The following is a 27,847-nucleotide window of genomic DNA, read 5'->3' on the forward strand; positions in this document are numbered from 1 at the left end:
TACAAAAAGAATAATATGAGTACAACCTTAACAGTGAGAACCTTCCTAAGATAAAATGACTACTTCAGAAGGGTGAATGTTCTCCCTGTGTTCTGTCACTGCTCTAGAAGGATCAAGGTAGACATATGATAAGAATTTGAAGTATAACCCCAAGATATAGAAGGGAGATTACCTAGATTATATATCTTGTCCCTTAAAAATGAAAATTATACAGTTATATGAATCTGGTGCTTTCTCCTGAGTCAGGGAAAACAACCAAACTGAAGTTTCATGAACAGATATTATGAGACCAGTATCTAATAAAAGCACCATCGAGACAGAAAACCTGCCAGGTGGTGAACATAAACATATAGATGTGTAACTATAAATAGAGATACCAGAAGTCAACACAAAGAAGGGAAGGGAAAACATTAGATCAAAACCAGAAGTGATACTAAGCAGGCAAGAGGGGCAGGAACACCGTGTGGAACATCCAACGCAGCATGTCTTACATGGCTGTTTGTACCTAGTACTGTATCTTCTTCTACATAAGATTGACTGAACACTAACCAGTGTATGAGTTCACATTCCCTATTTTCCAGAAGGAACTAACTCTTATGCCACAGGTTAGGATTATATTAACTCCACAATAAGAAGATAATACACTCTATGGACTGTGAGATGAATACAAACAATGAAGAAAAATTTGAAACATGCATTCATCTTTTGTCATCTGAGATTAACTTCTTGCTCCATAACATCCTCATGGCATTTTTTACTTCTGTATTCCTCAGTGTATAAATCAGAGGGTTGAGCAAAGGAGTTCCAAGTGTATAAAACACAGCTATCATCTTATCTATGGAAAAAGTGGTTGCAGGGCGTGTGTATATAAATATGCAAGGACCAAAGAACAAGATGACCACGATGATGTGGGAAACGCAGGTGGAGAGGGCTTTTCTCCTCCCTTCAGCACTGTGGTTTCTCAGAGAATGCAAGATGATAACATAGGAGAACATCAGCACGACAAAACTCACTGTACAGATGGCCCCACTGTTGGTTACCAAGAGTAGATTGACCATGTAGGTGTCTGTACAGGCAAGTTTCAACAAAGGCTGCAAGTCACAGAAATAGTGATCAATCACATTGGGACCACAGAAAGGTAAACTCAAGGCCAGAAAAACCTGAGCTAAAGAATGCACACAGGATCCCACCCAGGCCACAAACACCAGTGCACCACAAACCTGTCGGCTCATGATGGTCATGTAGTGCAGGGGCTTACAGATAGCCACATAGCGGTCAAGGGCCATGAGAATTAGGATGAAGATCTCCAGGCAGCCAAAGAAATGAAATGAAAAGACTTGGATTATGCACTCACTGAAAGAGATAGTGGTCTTCTTCAAAAGGGCATCCACAATCATTCTAGGGGCTACGGAAGTAGAATAGCAGGTATCAGATAAGGATAAGTGGAAAAGGAAGAAGTACATTGGAGTTCCAAGTGCCCGGCTGGTCTTGATGGTAGTAATAATCAGAAAGTTACCCAGAAGTGTCCCCAAATAGAAAAGCAAGAAAGTGACAAACACTAGTTTCTTCCTAACAGGATCCTGTGCCAAACCAAGCATAATGAACTCGGTCACATTATTACACAGCTGCATAATTCAAGAATGAGGTGTAGGGGTGATTGTGAAATGGTTTCTCTGCAAAAAAATAAAAGTATTAATTAATGCTGTGAAATGTGGTGCTATGAAATATTTTAATAAAAATAAATATTCTTCATCATGGGCATTTTAGATGTGATTTCTTAATAAGTCATGTCAACACTTTGTTCCACAATTTGTAATGACCGCTTCATAGAGTCATGATGTGTCTCAAATAAGCTTATGAATCTTATACTTTCTGACAGCACTATTAAAATATAGCCCTTTGTGGCTTTTACATGATTCTTATTAATCTTCATAACTCACTATAAATTTTAAATGTATGTCTCCCTTTTATTATTAACTTATTTTTCCACATGCAATGAATCTTGGGGCCCGTGTTTGGTTGGGGTATCATTTGGTATTTTAGATATATTTGACTGTTTTTGAAATTTCCTGATGTGAATGCAAAAATCACACCTTACTTCCACCCCATAAAGAACGTCTTCTTTATATATGTATTTGTTATATATATTTATAAACTTATACTTTTATAAATATATAATATGTTCCAGTGCACCATACACTCACTCCCAGATACTATAGTCTGAAAAAAGAAATAGGAAACACTTATAGCCTCTAAATAATGTACCGTTACCTTGAAGCACACTTATCATATGTAGTATTTGACATACACTAACACTAAGGTAGAGAAGTGAATGATCTTTGATAGTTGGTAGTATCACAAATAGCCCCATTTCTATTTTCCTTTTTCCCACTTCTGAAAAGTACCCCTTAGTGGACCCAAAGTCCCTGAGGTTACATATAAATGAAAGGGGTGGGTATTATTACTCAAGAGTTCACGTTTTCACAATTCAAGTGTTTAGCTTAAGCATTTTAGATCTGAGATCATTTGGGGAGATGTCACCATGCAGTTCGTGTAAGATCAGATCATGGTTGTAATCTCCAGTTGAGTTTGTATTATCCAGGTACTTGAAAACCCCATGTTCTTGTAATAAAGCGGAGACTCACAAGAGGGAGGCTGACTGAATTTCAGACAAGAGGAATAGTGCATAGTCAGTAACTGACTTTGTTCCATTTGTTTTCTGTCCTGGCAAAGTCAATAATTGTTCAACGTTGAAATTTCACTTCCTTCAGTGAAGATTTCTTTTTTGGTTTTGCATTTGGAAAGGGCTATTATCACTGGTTTCACTTCTTAGAACAGAACATTTTCTCTAGATCTTTCTTGTCAAGATGATGTTCAAAAGGATACTGTATGCAAGTTCAAATACAAACTGAAACGTAATGTGTTTAAATATAACTCGGAAGACTTAGTTATCCCATTGTGTTCCTCCTCGATCCCATCCATGCCTTCAATATACTGTCTTGAAAGTTGTAAGTGGCCAAAGCACAGACTAAGAGAGATTAAACAGATATAAAATTTCCCTTATATATATTTTTTCCTCTCCCTTGGTAAGTTTTCTTCTCCCAGCAAACTTGAAATACATCTTATCTCCCTCCAAATCAAAGAGTACTCTTGGGAAAGTGTCTGATGAAGTAATTTAATTTAGGATTCCAAATTTTTTAAAAATTCTATTTGGACTGTGTATTCTTTGCCAAGCATCTTAAACTATGAGGAAACTGAGACTTGGTATCTTAATCCATACAATAACCTCATTCTTTCCTTATTCATTTGAAAGAGTGACCATCATGAAATATTCGTAGTTGAAAATAAGGCCCATGATTGTGGCCTTTCTTTTAAGTGAGTGGCTTTTGATTTGTATATCATCAATCCCATTAGAATGCTCAATTCTAGAACAAGTTTATTTGGACATACATTTTTAAGATAAAATAAGAATCATAATGCATATATTTTCTTCAACTTGTTAATAATTGTGAGTTCACATCAAGTACTTAATAGTTTAATCAATAGTCCCCTTCTTTCCTGAACTGTCCTTTCAATTCTAACTACTTCAACTGGTTTGAAATTTTAAGATCCAACTTTTAAGAAGCGTCTTTGGTGGCCTTCAATGATTCGATTGTGATAAATGAAATTCTCTCTCCTTTTCTCTAATGGCTTCTTTTATAGCTTTTCTTATTACATAGCATACTATTACTTAAATTCAATCATGTATGCTCTTCCTTTAGCTTCCTTATTGTAATAAGAATCACTGAAGATTACATATTCTCAGGATTTTATTCTCCATAGCTCAAAACCCAATGCCTTGTACAGTGTAGGAGCTCGGTATTTGTTTTTAAATTGAATTTTTCAATTACCTCTTAACAAAAAAAAACCTGATTGTTTTAGTGCTATTCTGATTACCAAACGCATACGCGCTATTAATCTACTGTGGCCTTCTATCTATCATGTAGGATAGACAGAGAAAAATGCTCCCAATTTATAAACTCAGAAAAAAAAAGAAAAAAACCTCAGATCAATTTTAAATACCTTAGTAAATCAGCTCCACAACCTGGACCAGATGTTGTAGTCTGAACAGCACCACAAGGCCATGCAAGATTTAGGGACTCTGACACCCATAAAAATGTTCAACTTAGGCATCTGACATTTTTTTACATGAATCTTTGGCCCTTAAATAATGCAAAGAGAACCTTAACATTTTTCATCTCTTCCTGATATTGACGTATGTTTTTGTGAATGTCTTTGTGGACAACTGTAGGTCCACTTTTTTTTCCAGAGGTCTAACACCTTTCATCAGGTTCTAAAAGGAATCTGAGACAAAAATGGGAAAGACTGACCTGGAGACAAAACAACACTAATAAAATAGCACATCTTATAATAACTACTGTACTTACCTTAAAAAAGTTCAGCCAACTTTAGAATGGCTAAATTAGTCAAAACAATGATAAACAGGCAATGTGTTTGGTGGGGAGGTAACAGAGGAGAGCTGAAAGAAAAACAGATAGAAAAAGGTGGAAAATAGATGAGGGTGCAATAGAATGTTAGGTGGTTCATTCTATACTAAAAAAAAACCTGTTTTATTGCAGAGGCCACCATGAGAATCATTGCTTTCCTTAAGGATTGTCTCTCAAACTACCCAATCTTCCTTGATTCGGTTATACCAGACTTCTATCTTTGGGAGAATACCTACACACATTTGTTTCTATGCAAAATTTACCATTCTCTGTGGAAAGGTTAACAAGTTATCCCAAGACTCTTTATTCCTCAAAAGCCCAAATTAAAGAATGATTTTAAAAACTACCCTCCCACATACATGGCATGATTTATCTTTCACCTTCATTACATAGATTTTAGCCTCTACATTGTCATATTTCCTCTGAACTTTCCATGAGGAATAGTTATTCAGCTTTTCAAACTAAATCTTAGATACATGTAAACTGAAAATTATATTCTTATGCTATAATTTTAGAAACGTGCGAAGAGTAATAATTCTGTACTGTGATATATACAAAATTCTATTTAAAGTTGTCCCTTGGTAATAGAAAAGCTGTCATTCTCCAGAAGCTATGTCAAGGTCACTAGCACTATTAATCTTTTCTCTAATTTCTAATCAGTTATAATCTCTTCTAACTTTTAATATCCATAGGGAGGATCTATCTTGTTCAGCTAACTTACAGGAAAAGCATTTGTGAAATTTTCTACACTCTGCCATCTCAAGAAACTGTAATAAACCTTAGGACATGGAATGCATCCTTGTATCTACACAGAGTAATGATGGCTTTCCACATACCTAGTGGTCATAAAATATTTCTTGGGTTCAAAAGATTGTTTCATTCTAAAGTTTATATTTCATTCCACTTATTTACTATATTAACAGTAAACTTTTAAAAATCTATTTTTCCATTCTTTTTGTCGGAGGATGTAGGAGCAATATAGTCAGAAGACACGTAGAAATATATTTTAAAATTATGTTCAATTATTCTGTAATGATGTCTCTCTGACGAGAAAGATTTAAGTAATCTGTCACTTACCTGTTAGAACACTTTGAATTAGTGTCAAGTCCTTCCATCCCTTTTTGAAAGCAGTCATCCCACAGTATACCTGGGAAAAAATCCTGTTATGAATTCCTGAGGGAATGTTTTAAGTCTAATGATGTAAAATATTAGCATCCTAGAGAGTAGAAATCCCTCAAGCTTCTTCTGCTTTGCAATCAGAAACATCCTAGATGCTATAATAAGTTTAATTTCTAGTTTGTCCATTTAGCCCATAGAAGAGAAAGTTAACCCTCCTAAAACTCAGTAACAAAATACAAACAACGGTTTGGGGATATTAGGCATGTCATACTGACCAAAGATACCAGGGAAAAAGAGGAAAACACAAATAATAGACAACAGGAAGAAGAAAAAAACAGTGTCTTGGGTAAAAAAGGAAGCTGATAGCAAGAAACTACTCTGTTGTCACCTAGCTCCCTAAATTTCCCCTCTGTGCATTAGGAGACAAACTTTTCTAGCTCTTGTAATTTATTTGCAAATTCAATTTATTTGCTCAGGAAGGAAATGTGGTGGGTGGAAACCAGAGGTTCCATGGTATGGGCTGCAGAATCACTCACCCTGGAACTAGGGATTTATCACAAGTAGTCTATATGTTTTAATGTAAATTTAAACATGTCAATTCTTAGCCACTTTGTGTCATATTTGGGATAAAATCTTTGAATATTAAAATAGATTAGTGTCCTGTGAAGGGAAGAGAATTTATTTGATGCTGAAAGACTACCCCTTATTTATTAAATATTATTAAATATATTACTTAGAAAGTTGGATTTGAGGTGTTTGCTTCTACTAATGAGAATCATATTTATAAAATATTTCCATCTATTCCTACATACCTATTTAATTAAAGAAGACTTACAAAGGTTAATAGTGGCATAGTAATGAAGGATCTTAGAGTATTGCATGATATCATAAAGTTATGTGTTCCCTAGAATATAGCCTGGTCTCAAAAGCCTAGCCAAGTAGAACAAGATTTTCTGTTTGGAAAATGATAATGAGATGTTTCATCCTTACTCTCTTATTGATTGTTAAAGAGTTCTATAAATAGATGAACTTCCATTACCTTCTAATGGAAGACTGTCTGCAGGTACTTGAGCCTATAAGAAATTCCTGAAAAGTGAAGAACTCAAAGAGATGGCCTAATTAAAGATAGAATCACCTTGATCCTATTTCATAATTTAAAAAGCCACTATGAAGATGTGATGAGGAGGATGAATAGGTGAAGCACAGAAGATATTTAGGGCGGTGAAAACACTCTGTATGATACTACAATGATGGGTACATGTCATTATACATTAGTACAAATCCACAGAATGAATAACACCAAGAGAGAACCTTAAGGTAAACTATGGACTTTGGGTGATTACAATGTGTCAATGCAGGTTTATCAATAGTAACCAATGCACCACTCTGCTAGGGAATGATAATAATGGAGGCTATGAATGTGCTGAGGTAGGGAGTATATGGGAAATCTCTTTCAATTTTGCTGTAAACCTGAAACTGCTCTAAAAACGTAAAAGAATAAAATCTTTAATTAAAAATACCCTTTATGATTTATGAGCGATGTATAGAATTTTATACACATATGCCAAGTGTTTAAGATATAATTCCTTAGGATCATGAGCTATATTGAAGCAATGACAATCATGCATTCTTTAGATCAGGCTTACTTACTGAGACACCTTGGGATTCCAGTTCCTGCCTTTGAGTCATGAAGGATGAAAAGAAAAAGTGCATTCTCTGAGGTATATGGAGAACTGTGGTCAGTGTCTCCTTCCACCATGGTCTCTTGGTCTTTGCTGATGAAATGCTTTAATTGTTCAGAATGCTGATGCAATGCTTTAATTATTCAGAATGCTTGCTGCCAAAACCATTTCTACACTAACAGGCACTTCTGTTTATCCAATCCCCAGTGATAACTTCTTCTAGTGACCAATACTTTCTTGACAAGAAGCTTCAGACCTGAATCCTACTATTAACCTAGTGAAAATGGTTCTTACTAGCAGTACCCAATTCCTCCAACACAATAAAAGATTCTCTGAAGACATTACATCAGCCACCTTGAAAGATGTCTCTGTCAGTAGTGCCCAGCCCAGTCAAGAACTGCAACTGAGGCCTCTTTTCTTTCTTCTCAGTTCATGAGTTCACGCCAATTGTCTGCCTTTACACAGAATATTATCCTGAGATCACTCTTCTCCCCTTTTCTGTCATACAGAACATGGGCACAGAACCATCTTCACATTCAAAACGTGTTTCACATTGTTTAGAGACGTGACTCCTAAGGATATTTTTTTAATGTGTAGACAATTGTTTGTCAAATTTGAGTATCTTGCAGAATATTTTTAAATAGTAATGCTCTGAAGGTCAGCTTCAGCCTTGGTATTCAGCCAAAATCATTTATCAGCTTAGACTTCAGCGTTTGTAAGGCCAAAGAGCTAAATGCCTACATGAGTGTCATTTGTGACATCTCTGCCTTTCAGAGATGTGACTGCATAGGTTACCATCATGTCCAATCTGCATAATGGTACTATTACTAGTTAGCCATGGCATTCAGGTTCTTTATTAATATATGAATATTTACTCAAATATGGGTGAACATTCTAAGTGTGACTTGGAGGGACAAGCTCCTTATTTGTTTTATTTTCTTCATTTTGATTTTCTTTTGGATATGAAACATTAATCAGATCAACATTCTTATAATACCTATAATTATAATACTAAACTCTTTTCCAAGATGTGAACACAGATATGACAACCACAGCTGCAACTGAGAGTAAATCACTTCAGGATCAAGGAAACAGGATCATGAAGCAAATTGCAACTGCACAACTATTTTCTCCCTTCATTGTTTTTAATATATAAATCTCATTGACAAAGAATGGAATCCAATTTCTTCTTCATGCTTCAAATTAATAAAATTATCTAATAGGGCTAGTACAGTTCTGTACTATTTAAATTGTGATATTTAATTCAGTAATAGTTAAATTACTTAACATAAATGGAATTTATCTTTTAAAAATATTTTTACTTTTTGTTTGTTTGGACATTTGCAGAGATTGATCACCACTGCAGGGTGTTGTAGTGAATTATTACAGCGAAATGTTGAAGAAAGTTTCCAAGATAAGGCAGGAAGGAGGAAGAGGAGAAAGAAACATTAAGATGCAGGAGACTAAATTAAAAATGTACAGTTTTTGGAGGGAAGGAAAATAACCTAGCTTTGCATGAACCCACCTGGGGACAGTGGACGTTCTAGGTACCACTTCAGGTACCAACAAGAGTTTCCAAAATGATATCTTTGGATTTCTCCCCAGCAGGGCACACTAAGGCAGAATTTGACCTATGATTTCCAGCTACTAGAATGAGACTGGGAACTAATAATGGCCAAGATTTCTATTCTTGCTGTCTGGCGTTAAAGAAGGGTGCTAGCACACCTGAGTATGTAGGGAGATCACTTTAAAATCAGTGGTGTATGGTAGGGCTGACTCATCATGGATGATATCTGGAATCAGCTCTGTGGGGTATATTGTATGGATACACAGGCCCCCGGAACTTGAGATCAAAGCTCCCCCCATTATGTCACAGGAATCAATAATAAAATGTGCTCTCAGATTGGAGTGGACTTTGGTGAGTTTCGGAGTCATCATTTTCTAGCTCTTGGTCAATTAGGCATTGTGCTAACAAACTCTAAATTCAGGGCCTATGTGTTCATGGAACGGAAACAAATGACACAAAACTCATATTTAGCCAGTTCTGCTCCCATCCCACTTGTCAGAGTTCACAAAACCAACAAGCTGCCTGGATCTAAGTTTGATCAATGAGCTTACCTAATTTATTTTTTCTAATATTTTTTCTTTGCACTATTTATTATGTCTGATTTTTTAAAACACAATTTACCACATACACTGCTGTGCATTTTGGTAATTTTCCTTCTTCTGATATTTTGAGATGGCACAGTAGACATTTTACCTTTTTGATTTACCACAATCAAGTATGCAGAATTTCCAAAGGGCATTTTTTCTTGAAAGATCTTTGGGCTAAATTAATTAAATATTTTTAAATAAACTAAAATTATTAAAAGTTATTTTTGTCAATGTTATAAATGCTAAAAATCATACTTTTGGGGGCCGGCCCAGTGGCGCAGTGGTTAACTTTTCACATTCCGCTTCTTGGCGGCTCAGGGTTTGCCAGTTCAGATGCCGGGTGCGGACACGGCACCTCTTGGCAAGCCATGGCGTGGTAGGCATCCCACATATAAACAGAGGAAGATGGGCATGGACGTTAGGTCAGGGCCAGCCTTCCTCAGAAAAAAGAGGAGGATTGGCAGTAGTGAGCTCAGGGCTAATCTTCCATAAAAAAAAAATAATACTTTTATGTGAAGATTAGAATTTTAGCATATTCTAACCACTACTATTCTCCTTGATTTAAAATTATCTGAATTTTTGAGAACATGTCTTGGCTCGAAAAGGGTATAACAGAGGTCGGTTTGGTGGTGTAGCAGTTAAGTTTGTGGGCTCCTCTTTGGCGGCCTGGGGTTCACTGATTTGAATCCTTGGCACAGACCTATGCACTGCTCATCAAGTCACACCGTGGTAGGCGTCTGACCTATAAAAAATAGAGGAAGATGGGCACAGATGTTAGCTTAGGATTACTCTTCCTCAGCAAAAAGAGAAGGATTGGCAGCAGAAGTTATGGCCAATCTTCCTCCAAAAAAACAAAACAAAACAAAACAGTACAACAATCTTCTCAATATTGTATGGAGCCAACACAATCTTTTAATATCTACATTAGCTATCAATGTGTTTTCCTATTTAATTATTTGAAATCTCTTAAGTGTATCTGAGCTATGTAATACTACAGCTTTCATGGTCATCACTAGTATTGGAGCATTTTGCATTTGTAAAAATAAATATGTATATTTACTTCAATCTGCTTATAAGATGTCAAAATGTAAAACTTGCAAAAAGGCTCAGATTCCCAGAACTTCCCCAACAGCAATCCTTCTCTGCTTCCTGAACCCAATAAACTTATTGGAATTCCAGCCCACTGCAGCAGCTGCTACAGATAGCACCTTCTCCCATCACCACCCTGCCCCATAATCCTAGATTTCTGATAAACCTGAGGTGTAAAAGGTGTCTGTGGGCAGTTAAATTCTCCAACCCATTGGATCATAGGAAACCGAGCTCTTCTGAGAACATGATGTCAGACTTCTTAGATCATTCATCTCTTTCCCCAAACACTCATATGACTGGAAGATGACCCAAAAGTATAACTCACAGGTCCTTCTCCTCACTACAATCTCAAGAAAATTATCATCTTACTGTCCTTTTCCCATTCTCACTTCTCCTCAGTCCTTAACTTTCCCATCTGTTTAATCTTGTTGTGAAACACCTGACTCCCTCCTGCCTTTACATCATTATTAGAAAAGCCTGCTCTACTGTAAAGTTCTAAAATAACTTCACCATAGTTTCCTTGACTAACTTGACAGTTTCCATTTAAATTTTTATCTACTTTTATTCTCCATGGCATAAGGAATGTTTTCCATTAACTTTCTGAATAATTTGTTGTTTTCCAGTAATTTTACATACCCCCTCAACCTTATTCCAAAATCTCATCCCTATTATGCTCTATTTCAGGAGCTTGTGTTCAGTTAAACTGATATGTGTATTCTATTGTTAATAACACATTTTGATAATTATTGTAGCTGTGTGCTATATTTTAATATTGGTAAACCTTTCCTCTATTTTTTGTTCAAATTTACCTGTCCATAAATTAATATATTTTGCATATTTATATTTCAATATGAACAAAGCTGTCTATTAGAAGTATAAATTACTAATTTTATTTGGGAACACTTTAATGTATAAATTAGCTTGTGGAGAATTGAAATCTTTAGGATGTTGAGTGTCTTTAGGATATTACACAGCGTTAGTGATGTTAGAGGAACCGAACCCTGTAACTCACACAGAATCTGGAGTAGTTTGGGTTTTCCATCCAGCAGACTATAAAGCCTCATAATTCCCATGGCACCAGGTAGAGTATTCAGAAATGCATTGTCTCAATAATGAGTAAAAGTTGAGTACAAACTAACCATAATCTAAATACTATGTAGTCCCACTTAAGAAAGCTCAAGAATAATTATAGGAATGCAAAATATCCAGCAACCAAGGTAAAATTCATAATGCCTAACATCTAATCAGAAATTACCAATTATGTAAAGAGGCAGCAATACATAATCCACATTCTGGGGAGGAAAAACAATCACTTCAAACAAACACAAAAATACCAATGACTATAGAATTACTAAGAGGGTACATGAAAACAATTATTATAACTATATTAAATATTTTCAAGAAAGTAGGGACAAGATTGCATATGGTAAGTAGAGACATGGAAAATGTAAAGGACTCAAATTGAAAATCTAATGATGAAAAATACAATAACTGAAATGAGAAATATACTGGATGTTGGATTAACAGAAAGTTGGACACTGAAGAAGAAAAGATTGGAAATTTGAAGACATAGCAACAGAAGTTATCTAAAATGAAAACAAAGATAAAATGGACTGAAAATGAATATTGAGCATCATCTTCACACAGCCTAACATAGGAGTAATGGAAATCCTCAAAAGATAGAATGGGAGAAGGGATAGAAAATATGTATAAAGAAGTAATGGTCAAATATTTTCCAAATTTAATGAAAACTATAAATCCACATAACTAAGAATCCAACAAACCCCAACCACAAAAATCATGGAAGAAATTACAGTAAAAGCTATGTCATTATGAATTGGTCAAAAGCAGTGACAAAGAGAAAATGTTAAAAGTGACCAAAGAGAAAAGACACTTTATATACGCATGATTAAAGATAAAAATTACAGCAAACTTCTCCTGAGAAACAACATAAACCAGAAGACAGTGGAACAATACCTTTAAAGTTCTCCAACAAATATCGCCCAACTAGAATTTGACTTATCGAAAATATCTTTCAAAAACAAAGATGAAATACAGACTTCCAGATGCACAATAGTCAAGGAATTCATCAATAGTAGATTTCACTACAAGAAAGGTTAAGGAAGCGCTTCAGTCAGAAAACAAATAATATCAAATGGAAATCTGGATCCAGGGAAAGGAATGAAGGCCGCTAAGAGTGGTAGATATAGGTACATATATATATATATAATGTGATTTCTGTGTCAGCAAAAGTCAACATTAACTCATTTTTCCTTATTGCAAAATGTGCGTTTTGTCACAAGAGAATTTCCATTTTAATGTTTTCCCATCTATGTGTCAAATATTAAAAACCCAAATTTAAATGCCCTCTTGATGTAGCCACAACCTCCCTCCTAAATCTCCTGAAAGTGATGCATGCTGCCCCTGTAAATCATCTCCAAACCCGGCTCAAAGCAGAGTATATTATAATCTTTAAAGCCTCCTGGACTGTGAGAAACATCAGAAATGTATCAAAAATTTTCCTCATCTTAAGAAAAGAGCAAGTAGATATTAAGGACAAGTTCTGTAATATAATAATGCTGCTTTGTCAGATATCTATCAGCTTAAGTAATGTCCTGCCCTCTGAGACTGGAAATCAGAAGAAAAGTGAGCCAGACCTGCAGTCCTGGAACTGTAACATGGTCAAGGCGAGAAATGAAACTGTAAGAAAAGTGACTTTAACAATGCATCCCATAAAAACTGATCTGAAACACAATTACAATCATAGGTACAATAAAATGAAGGAAGCTTCCTAATTATAGGAAGAGTTAGCAACAAATATTTGGGATAAAATCAGGAATAAATGATGCTCTGGGCCTGCTTCTGGGGCAGCAGTAGACACTTTGACATCTTCCTTGTTGCCAGATGTAAGATGTTTGAAATCTGTTTGGAGAAGGTGCCAAATTCATTATTTACAGAACTTTTGACTGAAGCACAACGCTGTTCAGACCTTTCAAAGAAAAATAGAAAGAGAAAGACTCTAAACCTGGTGGAAAAAAATATTACAAAAGAGCGTTGACAACAGATTCTTTAAAAGTGGGAATTTGTCACATCTGTGGACAAATACACTAAGCAAAGCCTATGATAAATGGTCAGATTAAGACTAGTCCCCAAGATGATTTCCTAAATAGGTAGAGGAACAAACCACACAATCTCATCTTTGCTCAGATTCTGGCAACCTGTTTAATGGTCATTTCTGTAGTTCTGCACCCTTTTGATTAATTTGGCCCTTACGCAACCTTCCCACTAGGTGGCGGACAAGTCAAGTAATAAACCGAGCAGCAGTACCTTCGTTTAACGTAGTCCTGGAGGATTTTGTAGATCTGCCTGGCTTCAGAAAACGCTATTGGACTGTGTGACTTTTTAATCAAGTTGTACCTCATCCTGTGCGTGGTATTTTGGGGACCACACGAACCGGTTTCACTTTAAATTCATGACCTGGTTCTCAAGGGAGCCCTTGATGCGCCTAGACCATCACACAGCAGGTGCACAGTCTTTTTAATCTCTCTGTCGTAAAATGACTTCAGGACTATTGGGACTATTAAAAACAAAGGACTGTATACCCCAAAGGCCTATTTCCACCTCTCCCTCTATCTTTAAAACCCCAATATCGTCTTCTCTTTCGTCAGTCTCAACGAATGAATTTACTTTTGACTTCACACACACACAAAAAAACCTTTAAGCAATCAGAAAAGAATTTCTTTCATTAAAAAAGTGAATCAATTCAACGTACTATGTCCTACGTGATCTAGACCACCAGCCTATCTCGGACCTCGTCTCCTACTAGTCTCTGGTCCCCACCTCACTGGCCAGCTTACTGTCCCTTGAACTCACCAGACACACTTCTTCATGCAGATACTCACGTGACTGACTCTCTCATTCACTTGAAATATTTATTCAAACGTAGTGTCCTCCACCAAGACTATTTAAATTGAAGACTTCCCTCAGCCCTGTTAATCTTTTTTACCATCCTTTACGTTTTATTTTCCCATAGTACTTATAAACTTCTAACAAAACACGCTATCTACTCAACTGTTAGTTTATTGTTATTTTCTCTCCCTTGCTACAATCTAAACTCATGGGGTCAGGAATCATTAATCTGTTCACTGTTTTATCTAAAACACCTAAAATATGCCTGGCACATAGTGGTTACTCAATAAATATTTATGGAAAGAATAAATAAATTTCCAAACTGTGTAGAAGCAAAGCAGGAATAAACTTGGTAGACTCAGTTCTTTGATCACATGTAGTGAAAATAAATTGAACTAAAATTAAACAAATCTAGCCTAGACTTCAAGTCACCAAAACATTTGCAAAACTTTTCAAAATCTTTTTGAAACCTCTCATTATGTATAAATTACTATAAACCATCTGACTATTTTTACATATTTTAAAATATTGGTTACTTAGTAAATTTGGAAAATTGACCATGAGGAAAAATGATCACTTTACTCCTATATTTTTAGCAAATGGCTTAGAATTCAGTGCTAGGCTCAAGGATGGAAATTATCGCTGTTACCAAGGAATTCCCATTCTGTTTCTTTTTCCCCCAATTTTCATTGTAATAAAGCCTTTAAAGATCTCCCAGTATGAAAAAATGATTTTTTCTTGAGAATATATATAGTCCATATTTTAAACTTGCCTTTGGCACTTGGCATTGGCTCCCTTGACCTCCATTCCTGCTACCTTCACTTTGGAAGGTACTGGAATGCTAAAAGCCATGTTTCCCGCACTGCCTATGTCTTGGTCTCTGGATGTGCATTAGGTTCCTCCAATTAGTTGCACTCCTTTGGGACTTGGAAGGTGGTACTAAAGAGGCCATCTTCTTTCAGCTTTTGGTAATAGAAGAGCGAATAAGACTAAGAGAACATTAAAAATTTCCTTATGCCCAACGTTCCAAAGCTGGGAAGTAGCAGATGAAGTATTCCAATCTGTATCTTTAAACTTCTATTCAACATTCTGTGTACTAGAATATAGGTTTATTTGGTGTGTCAGCCTCTGTATTTTTTGTTAATACAATTTAAATTATACCTTTAGTCACTAAAAAATAATTTGACTAACTAGTTGCAAAATCATGACACAGTTGTTGCAGCACTTCATCAACTGTAACTTTTCAAAATAATGTTCCTTCATGAAAATGCAAAATATATACTTGACAGAGAAACATGGATGGAGTTTTTGAATGTGATATTTTATGTCAAATTCTCACATTACCTTTCTTTCCCCAAAAGCTCTGACTGTCTCTCAACCCCCTTTGTTGAAGATTTGTTAACACGAGAGGATGACATTCCCACTGCTGGGTGACTACAGTTCTAAGGACTGCTTTTCTTATAGACTTGTTAGCAATTAACTAGATTCCAGAAATTCTAGTTCTTGAAGAATATTAAAAGCAATACGTGAATGATTAAAAATGACAAAATATGCAATTGTTGCTGAAAAATAGAAGTAGCAGAAATTAGAGTCATTATAAAAGATTACTGGCTTCTTTTTTCATTATCTGATAGCCTTCTGCTTTCTGGGAGGCTGGAACACAACCAAAGGCAAGTCAAGGGTCAGCACTGGAAAAAATATTGAAAAAATACCATTTAATACAGGGCATAAGCAAGTATTTAAATAATATTGAAGCTAGTGAATCAGAGTATGATTGAAAGACACCAACAGCTCACTGGGGGAGGTGGTAAAATAATTATGAAAAAGATACAAATATTAAATATTGAAAATAGCATACCAAGAAATAATAAGACTCTAGGAAGTCATCTTAGTTGGTTTGAGCATCTCAGAGTAGAGAACCTGCATAGGTTAAGAATTCTTTTAAGGAACCAAATCTTGTTTTCCACTTGTGTTGCATAACTGCTCAAGGATGCTGATTGTCACTGAGGAAATTTGTGAGCTTTAAAGATAATTAATCAAAAGGGAGGAAAACAAAGCAATGCAGATTAAGAAGCATGTGGCTCTGCTGGATGATAACACATGTGGAAATTCTGTAACTGAGGTACAGATCACAGTAGAGGAACAAATAATTAAATGGTCAGTACTGCGATCTAGAGTTCTGCTTGTGGAGAAACATGTTGGCCTGGCCTCAGTGATGTTGTTGCTCCTGGAAATACCTTATTATTAAGGCAGGGGGTGGAAATTCACTGGATTGTGGTTAGCACTAACATCAGTGGAGAATTAGCCTCAAGAGATCCAACTAGAGTGATGCAAATCTGTGTGGTCGTCTCTGCTCAAACAGGCACTCTGACTTCTTATACCCAGGTTCGTCACCCAGAGGAGAACATTATATTCATAATGTTCTCAGAAGCTGAACGAAAAGTGTTTCTACTCGGACCTAAGAATAAAGTCAATTAAGATTCAAAAAGGGACTTGAAGGATTTGGTAAACACTTACTTGGATACCTTTTAGCAATCATCCTTAATTGGAGAGGATGTAAATCCCTTGGTAAACCAGAAATGTTATTTCTTCATTAGGATCACAAATACTTAAAGCTGCTGTTTTTCATCTCTCTTTGAAAGCAATAAAAATCCCAGTTCTACAAATTTGACTAAGACATATTAATTGGATGACTTTTCCCTCATTTATATCCCAGGCAGCCTGCCTCCACAGTTAGAAAAAACAAGCTGGAATAATTTCACTCGGTTCTTGGACTCTCTGAAGTTACTTCATGTGAATGAATCTTGAGTTTGGTAAAATCCTTGATTAGACCTGAGATGACCTTAGAATCTGTATTTATACAACTTTCCATTTCTGACCAACTATAAAAAGTAGGCTCTAAGAATCATGTTTATTATTTGATTAAGTATTTACTATGAAGATTTTGGTTATTGCATAAAATTATATCTTAGAATCTACTTCCAAAATATGACAATAAATAGAATTTAATAAATGCATACATATCTATTACTCTTACACTATGTCAATAATTCACAGTCAATGCCTATAGGCTTTATCTGTTAGCAATATTTATTCTCTGGGTAAGGAAACTTGAATAATGAATTTGAGTTTATATTTGAGTTCCAACTAGAGTAAGTTCATATTGTTTTGCTTGATCTATTTTTGTACACTTTTGAGCAAATTTTTAAAAAAGTAAGTGAATGGGCTTCTATCTTAAAAAATGAGAATTGGTAAATAAAATAAAATGTGTAGGTTTCCAAAAATTGCTCATAGGCAGCAAAAAAGAGAGTGGATAATGTAACTGGAAATAGTTACAAGGAGATTCTTTGTGCCCTTGTTTTCCAATTTCACTTCTCTTTCTCCCTGTGAGTATAGGTCTGATTCTCCAACTTTCTTCCCTTTCTTTCCTTCTCTTTCTATCTCCTCTTTCCTAGCATCCAAGGCTCTTTCTCTCTTTCCTTTCATACTACTGGCCTCGGATCTCTGCTTAATGAGAAAAAACTGAAATGCTATTTTTCTTAAAATTTGTAATATATAATATAGGCATAAATGATATATAAATAAATAAATAATTCAGAGAAAAATTCAGCAAACATTTAAACTAATTTTATATAAAAATAGTGGGGCCGGCCCGGTGGTGCCGCAGTTGAGTGCGCACGTTCTGCTTCGTGGCCCAACGTTCGCCAGTTCCTATCCCAGGTGTGGACATGGCACCGCTTGGCGAGCCATACTTTGGTAGACGTCCCGTGTATAAAGTAGAGGAAGATGGGCACAGACGTTAGCTCAGGGCCAAGCTTCCTCAACAAAAAGAGGAGGATTGGCAGCAGTTAGCTCAGGGCTAATCTTCCTCAAATAAAAAAAATATAGTGGGAATAATTTTGTGTAGATTCATCAACATACTCATTTAAAGATAATGCTGAAAATTTTTCTGAATACTTTTATAATATACAATGTATGCCTATATAACAATAAGATAAAAGAAACATAATACATTTGAAAAGTAAGAAATAGAAAGAAGAAAGACAAAATACTACAGAGAGAACAAAGTTCTCTAATACATTATTGATGGGAATAAACATTTTAACAGGAGAATTTGCCAATATGTATACCAATTTAAAATGTTCATACCCTTTGATTCTGCAATTCTATTATAAAAGTTTATCTTACAGAAACATATATACATACATATATATGCACAAACATGCAAAGATTTTCCCTGCAGCATTGTTGAAATATCAGAAAATTGAAATAAATCTTCATATCCTTCATTCCATATCCTAACATGGAATGCCTAAAGTGATGAAGTATTTATTAAAAGTAAAAGTGCAGTTTATATGTGAACCTATTGTATAATTATATGTATATATTGCATATATACATATATAAATTCAATATTTCTAAATACAAATGCACCCCTGAAAGAATAAATCATACTTAGTTAATTATACAGCTAAAAGGTATTCCAAAAGTCAAACTAGACCTGGCGTCTGTGACTCCAGCCCCTTACTTTGTACTTTACATTGCACAACGTCTCTCATCCCCATGTCAGGGACTTTGCCGACATTGTTTCCTCTGCTAGGAATAGTCTTAGTCTTCCTTTATTTTAGCCACAGTTTAGCTTTAAGACTTAAATTATTTCTTTTTCTTTCATTTCTTCAGTTCACAATGATTTCTATTGTTATTATTTTAAATTTACTAGCCCTGCTCTTATTTAAGGAAATGGACCACATTTGAAATTAAAAAAAAAATGCTGGCTACTTAAATAATTAGGGAATGTGAGGGAAGTAGGGTGGTCAAGATAAAAAGAAACAAAGAAAAGCATTCATTATAATTGCCTCTGTCTTCATTTGAACAGCCTTATAAAATACATCTCCTCACTGGCCTGCTGTGAAAGGAACATGAAGGCATGTGATGATGTGATTCACACTGAACTGGACGTTCAAGGTACTGTTTAGTTGTTGGTTTTCACTGACATATATCTAGGAAGCCAAATGGTAAGGAGTACAGCCAGTAAATGGCATCGCTGTGGCTGGTTGACAGAGAAATAGCAACCAGACTCTGATAACAGACCTGCTTTCAACCCTGAGCTGGCACTAGCGTTACCTGTGTCCTACAACACATTGCAGTTTCCTTCCAATTGATAAAATGTCTTGGATTCTATTGATGCCAATTGCATCCTTACTAATTTATTAGGAACTATGAGATATATGAAAGAAGTAGCAATCCTTAAACATTTCCCTTTGGAAATAAGAGAAAGGTGAAATAATGACATGCAGAAAAGGTGTTTTATGAGGTAGTAGAATGAATATTCAGGAAGATGAAGTTGAAGGTGAGCATTGAGTGAAGGAGATATGGCAGCATGACAGAGGCCTGGTGATGGATTGGCTGATGGAGGGAACGGACAAAGGCAGTAGGCAAGCTTAGAGCCTATAGACATAATGACATGATCGTGAAAATAAATGTGTGTATACTGCTTTTCACAGCTTTCTCATGTGTGTTACATATTTTGGCCTTCACAGCAGCTCTGTGAGGCAGGAAGTTAAAGTAACGAGGGGCTACAAAACATAATTGTTAATAGCCTATGCTTTGGAGTTAGTCGTGTAACTGCAAAGAAACAGTGAAGAAGTAACACAACTTCTCTAAGCCTCGGTTGCTGCTTCAGAAAATCCACACAATCATAATACTTACATTGTATGGCTGTTTGTCATGATTAAATGAAAAAAAGTCCTGTGTGCATTGCACTTAGATATTCAGCACCACAGATATGGTATCTGTGGTTTTTCTTTTGCTAACTGTGATGCTGTAGAAATTGAGCCTTGAGGAGGCTGAAATAAGTGACCTGGCTGTGATTTAGAAGTAGGTTTGAATCCACTGACATTCCCTGCAAACAGAAAGTTGGATGTGGAAAGAAATGTTGTGAGTCTGGCAGGAGCACGGAAGATGACACTGGAATAAATAAAGAAAGGAGGGGCAGCCCTGCGTCATAGTGGTTAGGTTCATGCACTCCGTTTTGGAGGCCTGGGGTTCACAGGTTTGGATCATGGGCGCAGACCTGGCATGGCTCCTCAAGCCATTCTGTGGCAGCAGCCCACATAAAATAGAGAAAGCTTGGCACAGATGTTAGCTCAGTGGCAATCTTCCTCACAAAATTAATTAGTTAATTAATTAAAGTGAGGAGAACAGACAAATGAACTTGAGTAAGTAAGGAGGTGCTGGTGACAAGAGTTGAATGTTACGTTGAAAAATTAAACTCTCGACGGTATTTGATAGGGAGTCACTATAAGTTCCAAGCCATAAGGACAGAAAGGGCATTAGATATTACTTAGAGCAGTGAATTCCAATTTTTTTTCTTAGCGTGAAATGAATCATCTCTTTTTTTTTTCTTCTTCTATTTTTGGGAAAACTGGCCCTGAGCTAACATCTATTGCTAATCTTCCTCTTTTTTACCTCTCCCCAAAGCCTCAATACATAGTTGCATATCCTACTTGAGGGTCATTCTAGTCCCCCTATGGGGGATGCTACCACAGCATGGCTTGATGAGCAGTGCATAGGTCCATGCCTAGGATCCGAACCGGTGAACCTCCAGCCACCAAAGCAGAGCACCTGAACTTAACCACTCAGCTACAGGGCCAGCCCCTGAATCTTCTTTAGGAAATCTTACCGAGAAGCATAAACAATTAATGCAATTTAGAACTGAGTGTTGTGTGTGAAGAGGACGGTCTTTTCTGTTGTTACTCATCCAATGAACCATTCTTATACTGCAAGTGAGGAGACTGAAGATCAGAGATGCCAGCAACATGCCCAAAAACAGACTAAGTTAGTGACACTACCTGGAATAAAACCCACTTACTTCCTGACTCCTGAGACAGTACTTCTTATAATTCACAAAGGCTCTTGCAAGAAAGACCTCAATTATTGGGCTTTGAGGGAGAGGATGAGATTAGGTAATGTGAATAAAATGGCACTTGCACAGTCTCCTATAGATGCTCTGCATTTTGTTTACGGTCTAGGAGTGGAGGTGGGTTGTCGAATAGCAAGAGTGACCCCTCAGCATTCACAGTTTGATAGTCCAAATATCAATTGGAAGCTATGCTCTTTGCAAAATTTCTAAAATGTGGCAGCCAGCCTCTGCTTAAAAGTCTCCAGTAATATGAGGCATGAGGCATATTTTCACTGTAACTTTTCTTCCATGTTGTAACAGTAACTCTCCTGAAATGTCACATAATCTGCTCTTCTCTTCTGCAGTGGTGGAACATAGTAGCTGGGAATCTGAGCTGTGTGGTTGAAATACCAACTCCACAGAACACTAGTTATATAATCATATGCAAGTGATTTAACTTCCTAAGACCTCAGTTGCTTCTTTTTACAATGGGAGTAGTAATGGTACCTACTTCATATGGTATCATGAGGTTTAACTGGGGTAATACATACATCATACTTGGCAGAGTGCCCAGAAACATAGTTAGTAAGCTTAAAAGCCAATTGTTTGCTTATTGTTATTACTATGTTCCCAGATCCTTTGTTCCATTTAAGGAACAGAGGAAACTGAGAGAAATGTCTTGGGCTGATTCAGGTTTGAGTCAGTTATATTGGGGGTCTGTATCTTTGTAGAGCATCATCGTTTCTAATCTTCATCACTGAATGACATATTAGTCAGGAATTATAGAATCACTAGTTTTAGGTGTATTTTGATCATTTAATATTTAGAATTACAGCACAAAATTACATAAGAATTGTCATATTGCTTGGAAAAGAACACAGCAAGAAAAATACACTTCAGATTGTTTTGACATAAAACAGGATAATAATTGTAATATTCCTTAGCTCAGTGATTGGTAACTGATAAACTCACAGCATAATTACTAGAGAAGCAATATTGGTGCTTGATGCTGCTGATTCCTGAGTCAGAAAACATGGTCCACATTTTGGCTTCACTATCCACTAGCCATGCAACCTTGGTTAAGCTTCCTAAACTCTATTAGAGTCAGTTCCTTCATCTGTAAAATCAAGTCAATCACAGGGTTATCTAGCAACTGGGTAAGACAGGTGCTCAAAAAAGTTGGCTAATAATGATAACAATCAAAGGGAGGAGGAGGAAAAACCTATTTCACATGGAAGAACCATTGAAAAGGGAGGCGGAAAGGCTTGGAGGAAACTGTGCATTCATGAGGTCTTTATCTTTTTAGTTCTTTATTTAGCATGCTCTAAAATGTCAATGGCTTGGATGATGAATAAATGAATAAAAATAAACAAAACTTCCCTGAGGTCCTGGAAATACATGAAGCCAAATAATCAGTAATTATAAATCATATGTTGCTTTTTTTAGGTTTTCCAACTCTCAGCTGAATCTAATATCAACACCCAATAAATGGGAAATCAAAACAATGTGACAGAATTCATACTTTTGGGTTTTACAGAGAACCTGGACCTGAAGAAAGTGTTCTCTGTTTTATTTCTAATCATGTATGTGTCCACTGTTTTGGGAAACCTACTCATTGTAGTAACCATGATCATGAGTGAGAGTCTGAGATCACCTATGTATTTTTTCCTTACTTCATTGTCCCTGTTGGATGTTGCCTTCTCTTCTGTTATCGCCCCCAAGATGATTGTAGACTCACTCTCTGAGAGCACCATCATCTCCTTCGAAGGCTGAATGGCCCAGCTCTTTGCAGAGCATTTCTTTGGTGGTGTGGAGAGCATCCTTCTCACTGTTATGTCCTATGACCGCTATGTGGCCATCTGTAAACCCCTACACTACATGACCATTATGAGCCCTTGGGTGTGCTGCTGCCTGTTGCTGGGAGTGGCCTGCGTGGGCGGATTTACCCACGCAGTAATACAGCTTCTCTTTGTGTACCAAATACCTTTCGGTGGTCCCAATATCATAGATCACTTTCTATGTGATTTGTTTCCATTGCCGAAACTGGCCTGCATGGACACCCACATCCTGGGGCTCTTAGTCATCCTCAACAGTGGGGTGATGTGTATGACTGTCTTCCTTATCCTCATCAGCTCCTACGTGGTCATCCTCTGCTCTCTGAAGTCTTGCAGCTCTGAAGGGCAACACAAAGCTCTCTCCACCTGTGGCTCCCACTTCACAGTGGTCATGATGTTCTTTGCACCATGCATTTTCTTGTATGTAAGACCTATGGCTACTCACCCCATAGACAAGGCAATGAATGTGTCTAATGCTATCATCGCACCCATGTTAAATCCTTTGATCTACACCCTGAGGAACACGGACGTAAAAAATGCCATGAGGAAACTGTCAAGGAAACAAGGCACTTTGGTTGGCAAACAGCTGTCATACTGAGAGCATCATGTGTTTCCCATAAGAAGTCATTCTCTCAGAAATGTGTGAGATGTAATTGACATATAACATTACATTAGTTTCAAGTGTGAGACATAAACATTAGGTATTTGTATATATTGCAAAATGATCACCGTAATAAATCTAGTTAGCATCCATCACAAACATAATTACCATAAAAAGTTTTGGAAAAATTTTTTACCTCAATTAAAAAAATAAAATATTCTTTTCTAGCAAAATTTAAAAGGGAATACATGAGAAATAAAACTGCCCATTCTCCAACAGCAGCCAGAAGGATCTCTTAAAAATATAAATCTGGGGATGGCCCCATGGCAATGTGGTTAAGTTCGTGCGCTCTGCTTCAGCGGCCCAGGGTTTCACCGGTTCAGATCCTGGGTGCGGACATGGCACCACTCATCAGGCCATGTTGAGGCGGCATCCCACATGCCACAACTAGAAGGACCCACAACTAAAATATACAACAAAGTGCTGGCGGGATTGGGGGAGAAAAAGCAATTAAAAAAAAAAAAGGTTGGCAACAGTTGTTAGGTCAGGTGCCAATCTTTAAAAAAAATAACATTATATATATTATATATATATAGAGAGAGAGAGATCTGATTTATGAGTTAGGGTATTTACAACCTAAGGATTATGATAGTCTAGTGCTTTATATCCTTCCTTGGCTTCCCATTGCCTTTAGAAACTCTTGCCTTGTCCTAGAGTCCCCTGATTAATATTTCTACTGCCTCTATCTCTCCAACCACATCTTGAGCACTTCACCTCCTCCCTCACTGCTCATCAGCCATGTTGGGCTTTTCATCTGCCTTTAGAGCTACACAAGCCTTTTCTGAACTCAGTGCTTTTTCCTTTCTCTCTCTGAAAACAAGCCCTCATCTTCTTCAGGGCTGTTTCCCTCCAACTTCTGGTCCTAGATTAAGAGACTATGTGCCATTACCTCGAAAGCCTTCCTCCATAACTCTCTTCAATGACTTCCATTTCTGCCATTATTCGGTATGTCAATACCTACATTTTCTTACCAACAATGATCAAATGTATAATTATTTTGTATAATTATCATTTGATTTCTGATTCTTCCCATCTCTCTCTAGACTGGACATCTGTGAGGGAAGTGTTTTTATTTTATTTATGCTCAGCACCTATTAGGTTTTCAATAAATATCTTTTGAATGACTATAATGCAAGCATCTTTTTTTCCAAATAGCCAAATTCAGGTGGTTAGGGATAAAAAAGAGACAATCAATAGGTAACTAAAAATAAACAAAACAGCACAAAAAATAGCAGAGAGTGATCATTAAAACAGAGTTAATGGAAATACAAGGCTATGGTTATTTCATGGAGGACACATCACGTTGAGAAGTCAGAGAAGGATTCTATTAGCAGGTAACATTTCAGCTGATTTTGAATTCTGTTGCGATATTCTTAGGAAAAGTGATGAAATATATTAATCGGTTAATTTAATAATGAAGATCACCAATAATTGGCATGAATGATTGAAAAGAAACAGCCATATCAGGATTAGAGGGATGGAGGTTCATGAGAGAGAAAACTATAATACAGGAACTACCCGGGTATTTTCAAGGAATTATGCAAGATCAGAGTGAGTGGAACATAATGATCTAAGCAGCGAGTTGCCAGAAGCAGAACCAGAAATTTACACAGTGATCAGATCATGTAATGGTGATCTGTCTAGCCCTTCCTGAATCCCCAAAGAACTTGAGTGTTATTACCACTTAAAAATGACCTAGTGTTAAAACTTCTTTCTGAGTGTAGATGGACTCTAGCTTCTGTGCTATAGAGGACTTGGGCAACATGTTGTGAAAAGCTTTTGCAGCCTGCTTCTATTTGTCCTTTAATTTTCAGTTGTAGAATAAACTTCGCAATACCCTTTTTAAATATTTCAGAGTAAAATACTCCTCTTAACTCTACAGTTCTTTATTTTTTTCCATATATCAGTAAGAAGAAAGAGAATCCATAATAGTGTGATTACCTGGGCCTTTGGAAAAACATTAGGACAATCTTTATTTAATTATAATCATAAGATGCAAATATAGGAAGAACCTTGGAGTGAGGTCTTTGAATTTATATTTGTGTAATATGTGAGGTGTAATAATTTGATAAGGGTCAATCAAAGAAATAGTGTAATGCTAGCTTAAATTTTCTGCTTTGCATCATATTAATGAGATACTTTTGGGAATTTGTCATTCTATAATTTAAAGTCACCTGCCAGTTTGCTCACATCTTTTGCATAGATGACTAGTATTAATTCCCATAAAATAGAGTCCCTCTATTTCTCATTAAATATATTTTACCAAATAAGGTCTGGAAACTTTTTATAGACTCTGCTTCTTTTATATTTTGTTTTTAATTTTTTTCTCGCCGAATCCCTGGCACACAGCTGTATATCCTCGTTGTAAGTCCTTCTACTTCTTCTATGTGGGATGCTGCTACAGCATGGCTTGGTGAGCTGTGCATAGGTCCACAGCCAGGATCTGAACCACTGAACCCCGGGGCCACTGAAGCAGAGTGCATAAACTCAACCACCACACCACCAGGCCAGCCCCTATATTCGGCTTTCTGATATAAACTTTGGTTGATTGATTTCTGTTACTGGGATTTTCTGTTAATTAAATTATATTGTTTTGTAAATAGATAATTTCCAAGATGCCAAAGTGGGATTTGATAAAATTTAGTCTGACTTATAATTAAGACACAGTAAGCTAAAAGTAAAATGAAATTCTTTAACTTGATGAAAGAATAGTTTCCAGATACCTGAAGAAAATATCATCGTTAATTGTAAATTAAGTGAATTAGAAATTCCTGAATTAATTTCCATTAAATTCAAGAATAAGACAAGCACTTTTTTTTTTTTTTGAGGAAGATTAGCCCTGAGCTAATTACTGCCAATCCTCCTCTATTTTTGCTGAGGAAGACTGGCCCTGAGCTAACATCCGTGCCCATCTTCCTCTACTTTATACCTGGGACCCCTACCACAGCATGGCTTTTGCCAAGTGGTGCCATGTGTGCACCTGGGATCCGAACCAGTGAACCCCGGGCTGCCAAAATGAGGAACGTGTGAACTTAACCGCTGCTCCACGTGGCAGGCCCCAAAGCCATCTTTTGTAATGCTATTACTATATACTTTACTGAATGTCTAATGCAGAGATCTCAATCTCATATACCTACAGTGGCCAGAAATATGAAACAAATGACAAAAGCCAAATTGTGCACAGACATTTAAGACATTTGCAACCCCTTGAGAGGGATAAAACCCTGCCCCGTATAAAGGTCTGCCATGACTCAGCTCTGGTCTGTTGCTGCCTTATGGGAATTGAATGTCCAAATTTGCAACATATCCAGGTTTCAAAGGAATCAGGCATTCATATTTTATATGAATTTTAATGATTTGAATATGTTGATAACTGATCCATTTGTTAAACTTTATGTTAAATAACAATTTTGGATCAAACAAACCTATACATTTTTAAGTGAATTTGGTCCATGCACTGTCACTTTGGATGGATTTTCAGACGTCCTTTCCTGTCTCAGATTCTTATGGTTAGAAGGATTTGTCTTCTTCTTTTATCATTACTCATTCCTAAAGTCAGTCTTTGCCTGATTCCCTTTGAAGTTTTCCCTGTTTACAGGTAAGTTTTAATTGTACAAACTTTTCTCCATAAAATATATCTCTTATGTGAGTGCAAAGAAATGTTTCTCAAATTGAAATAATGTGCAATACCTTTCTAAATGAAAATAAATTGTTTTGAAGGCCAGTGTTAATACAAACTATTTATGAATTAACACTTCTTGTGTAACAAGGTATTATAACTGAAATTATGACTAGACACAATAGATGTGAAATTACAAAGTGTGTCCAAATCACCGTTGCCTATCTCTAAACCAGAGGAAATGATAAAAATAAGTTCCCCACAGTTAGATAAAGGACATAAACCTCATCAGAGTGTAAAGTGGGAGATTGGTTTGTGAGAACATCTTTGGGGAAATTGCTAATGATATGTCTCTCACCCTAAACTTAACATGCGTGTGTGGGTGTGTGTG

At 36.4% G+C, this 27,847-nt stretch overlaps 2 protein-coding genes across 2 annotated transcripts; one reads left to right on the top strand and one right to left on the bottom strand.

Moving 5' to 3' along the window:
* Positions 1 to 698: 698 nt before the first annotated feature.
* LOC124232735 (olfactory receptor 4C16-like) lies at positions 699 to 1,631 on the bottom strand. Its single transcript, XM_046649659.1, has one exon. It carries the CDS (start codon positions 1,629 to 1,631, stop codon positions 699 to 701), a length of 933 nt encoding a protein of 310 aa, XP_046505615.1.
* Positions 1,632 to 22,829: 21,198 nt separating this feature from the next.
* On the top strand, positions 22,830 to 23,774 carry LOC124232725 (olfactory receptor 4C6-like). Its single transcript, XM_046649655.1, is given in 1 exon segment — positions 22,830 to 23,774. A coding segment is annotated over 1 exon segment (945 nt).
* The last annotated feature ends 4,073 nt before the right edge of the window (positions 23,775 to 27,847 follow it).

The sequence above is a fragment of the Equus quagga genome, unplaced genomic scaffold, assembly GCF_021613505.1.
Source record: "Equus quagga isolate Etosha38 unplaced genomic scaffold, UCLA_HA_Equagga_1.0 1100_RagTag, whole genome shotgun sequence".
Lineage (NCBI taxonomy): Eukaryota > Metazoa > Chordata > Mammalia > Perissodactyla > Equidae > Equus > Equus quagga.